This window comes from Eimeria tenella, genomic scaffold (genome assembly GCF_000499545.2).
Source record: "Eimeria tenella Houghton genomic scaffold, Eth_scaff472, whole genome shotgun sequence".
In the NCBI taxonomy this organism is placed as follows: Eukaryota; Apicomplexa; class Conoidasida; order Eucoccidiorida; family Eimeriidae; genus Eimeria; species Eimeria tenella.
Window position 1 is genome coordinate 299 of NW_013543384.1, and position 3,224 is coordinate 3,522.

General features: G+C 54.9%; 1 protein-coding gene across 1 annotated transcript; it reads left to right on the plus strand.

Annotated features, from left to right (window-relative positions):
* Positions 1 to 810: 810 nt before the first annotated feature.
* Positions 811 to 2,052, plus strand: ETH_00023770 (tRNA splicing 2' phosphotransferase 1, putative; the record flags this gene model as incomplete). The annotated part of the gene is made up of 1 exon (XM_013377190.1): positions 811 to 2,052. One exon carries the CDS (start codon positions 811 to 813, stop codon positions 2,050 to 2,052), a length of 1,242 nt encoding a protein of 413 aa, XP_013232644.1.
* Between the last annotated feature and the right edge of the window lie 1,172 nt (positions 2,053 to 3,224).

Here is a 3,224-nt window from a genome sequence, read left to right on the forward strand (position 1 = left end):
AAAAATGCAACTTTTCGACAAGTTTCCACTTTATTTGCAACAAACTGTTCCTAATTCCCCCCGCGGAAAGTTTTAATTTGCTGCTGCTGCTGCTGCTGCTGCAGCTGGGACTCGCGAGGTGTATGTACACCTCAGCACCAACTGGTGGCGGTCCACCCGACCGCCTCCCTGCCTTTCATTTTAATCTTTTTCTCTGAAATAAACCTTTTAGGACTATTAAACATCTCAAAAACACTTTTTTTGCATTTATTTTCTTTTTTAGATCCTTTTTCGGCGCAAAAACAAACAAATTTGACCTCCCCGACACCACGCAGCCCGCCGCTGCATGCACTGCTTCCCGTCCGCCTCCTTTTCGACTTTTTGCAATTCCTTTTATTCCTTTTAAGTCTTTAATTCCTTTTAATTATTATTTGCAGCTTGTTCTTCTCCATTTCGCGCTTTTCTGGGGTGTCTGTACACCCGGAGCCCCGTCAATCTGCACAGAGTTCAACCAATCTTTTTCTCTGCCTTCCACTTTTCTTCTTCGCTGCCGCCTCCCGCCTAGCCCTCCCTCCCTCAGCGCCCTTCTAAGACCAAGGGTTTAGGGTTTAGGGTCTAGAGTTTAGGGTTTAGGGTTTAGGGTTTGCCGCCCCCCTCGCCTCCCGGGCCACCCCCCAGCCTCACGACCACCACAACATATATATATATATATATATATATATATATATATATATATATATATACAATTATTGGGTCTTTGCTGCAGCAGCAACAATAGATAAATATACTTTTGCTGCTCCTCCCTTTGCTGCTGCAGCAGCGCCCGCCACCATGAAGGGATCAGCAACAGCAGCAGCAGCAACATCAGCAGCAGCCCCCGTGTGCCATCTGTGTGGGGCCTGCGCTGTCAGCCCATCCTATACTTCAGCAGCAGCAGCAGCGGCAACAGCAGCAGCAGCAACACCAGCAGCAGCAGCAGCAGCAACATCAGCAGCAGCAGCAGCAGCAGCAGCAAGAGGGGGGCCCCTGTATGGGTTTGCGCGGTGCCTAACGCGGCTGCTGCGGCACGAGGGGCCCCAAAGGGGCCTCCAAATGCGGCCCGACGGCTTTGTGTCAGTTGCTGCTGTTTTGCTGCTGCAGCAAAACAGCAAATTCACTTTCGCCGATTTGCTGCAGGTCGTAGCAGCAGACAACAAACAGCGCTTCCAGCTGGCTCTCGCAAGCAGCCCTTTTGCTGCTGCTGCTGCTGCAGGGGAGCAGCAGCAGCAGCAGCAGCAGGGCCCCCTCAGCCCCCTCCGGGTGCTGCCGGCCGGGGCGGTCTGCTGCATGCGCTGCTGCGGGGTGCCTCCAGCAGCAGCAGCAGCAGGGCCGAGGGGCTCTGCTGCTGCTGCTGCTGCTGCTGAGGTGTACATCCGGGCGACGCAGGGGCACTCAGTTGCTGTTGTGGAGAGTTCGTTGCTGCTGTCTCCGGTGGTATCTGAGCAGCAGCTGCTGCAGCAGCTGCTGCAGCGGAGGCCCCCCGGGGGCCCCCCGAGTGCTGCTGCTGCCGCTGCTGCTGCTGCTGCTGGGGCGAAGGGTTTTGCTTCTCCTTTTAAAGTAGTTTTTGTTCACGGGACCTTCCTGAAGTGTTGGGAGTCCATTAAACTTCAGGGAATTCGAAAAATGGGAAGAAGACATATTCACTTTGTCCCCTGCATAGCTGCAGCACCAGCAGCAGCAGGTGCAGCAGCAGCAGCAGGCGCAGCAGCAGCTCCGGCGCAGCAACGGCCGCCGTCCACCGCCCCCCTTGAGCCGCCGCAGCCCGCCGCCGCCGCCGCAGCAGCAGCAGCGGCAGCAGCAGCAGCAGCAGCAGCAGCGGGATCGCTGCAGCCGCTGAGCGCGTCGGGTTTTCGAAGAGGGTGCGAGTTGCTGCTGCTGCTGAACTTGGAAAAAGCTTTGCAGGAAAAAATTATTTTTTTTATTTCAAATAATTTTCTTCTTTTGACGGAAGGCAGCAAAGACGGCAGCGTGCCCCTCAGGTGTATAGACACCGCAATCCTCAAGGCCACTGGCCAGCAGCTCCCCCTCCACTAGTCCTCGCCCAGCTAGCTAGCTACCTAGCTGGCTAGCTAGCTGGCTAGCTGGCTAGCTAGCCGGCTAGCTGGCTAGCTAGCTGGCTAGCTAGCTGGCTAGCTGGGGGGCTGGCTAGCTGGCTTGGAATAAGAGCTAGCTAGCTAGCTAGCTGGGAAGCAAAGCTAGCTAGCTAGCTAGCCAGATAGCCAGCTAGCTGAGTGGCTAGCTTGGCAGGTGGCCAGCTAGCTCGGCAGCTAGCTAGCCAGCCAGTTAGCTAGCTGGCTAGCTAGAGGGGTGGCTGGTGGGCTCAATGGCTGCGCAGCTAGCTAGCCAGCTAACTAGCTAGCTAGCTAGCTAGCCGGCTAGCCCAAGACTGTGTTGTTTGTCTAGCTAGCTAGTTAGCTAGCTAGCTAATTTGTTGCTTGGCTGCCTCTTTGGCGCTAGGCACTGGGGTGGGTCTAGCTAGCTGGCCAGTTAGCTAGCTAGCTACAGACCCGCCAGCTAGCTATCTGGCTAGCTAGCCACGGGCCCGCTAGCTAGCTAGCTAGCTAGCTAGCTAGCTGGGCAAACATAAACTAGGGGAATCCCTCAATTTCAGAGTCGAAGCCGAAGTAACGCAAGGCGTCCAGAATGCCTCCTGAAAGAAAAAAAATGAACGGCAGAAAAAGGGTTTAGGGTTTAGGGTTTCAAAATTGGGGTTTAGGGTTTCAAAACTAGGGTTTAGGGTTTAGGGTTTAGGGTCTCGGTAGGTCTTGAGGCTGAGGTAGGGTTTAGGGTCAACGCAGGGTTTGAGTGTAGGGCAGGCCAGCGCTAGGGTTTGACTAGAATTTGAAGGCGTGGTAGGCTTTAGGGTTTGGCTAGGGTTTAGGGTTTGGCTAGGGTTTAGGGTTTGGAGAGGACGGACCGGCGCAGGGATAGTTGGAGAAGCAAATCTGAAAAAACAGCGCAAAACAAATTAGGGTTTAGGGTTTCCCCTTTCATCTTTATTCATGTTTTATTCCCCTTTTTCTGTCTCCGTCATCAGGGTTTAGGGTTTAGGGTTTAGGGTTTACATGGGATGTAGGTTTCCTCCCAGCAAGAAAGAACAGCTGTTGTTCATTAACTGGATCTCCCTCTTCCCGTGGGGCCCCCTCTTGAGGGCCCCCCTGGGGCCCCCCCTGGGGGCCCCCCTGGGGGCCCCCCTGGGGGCCCCC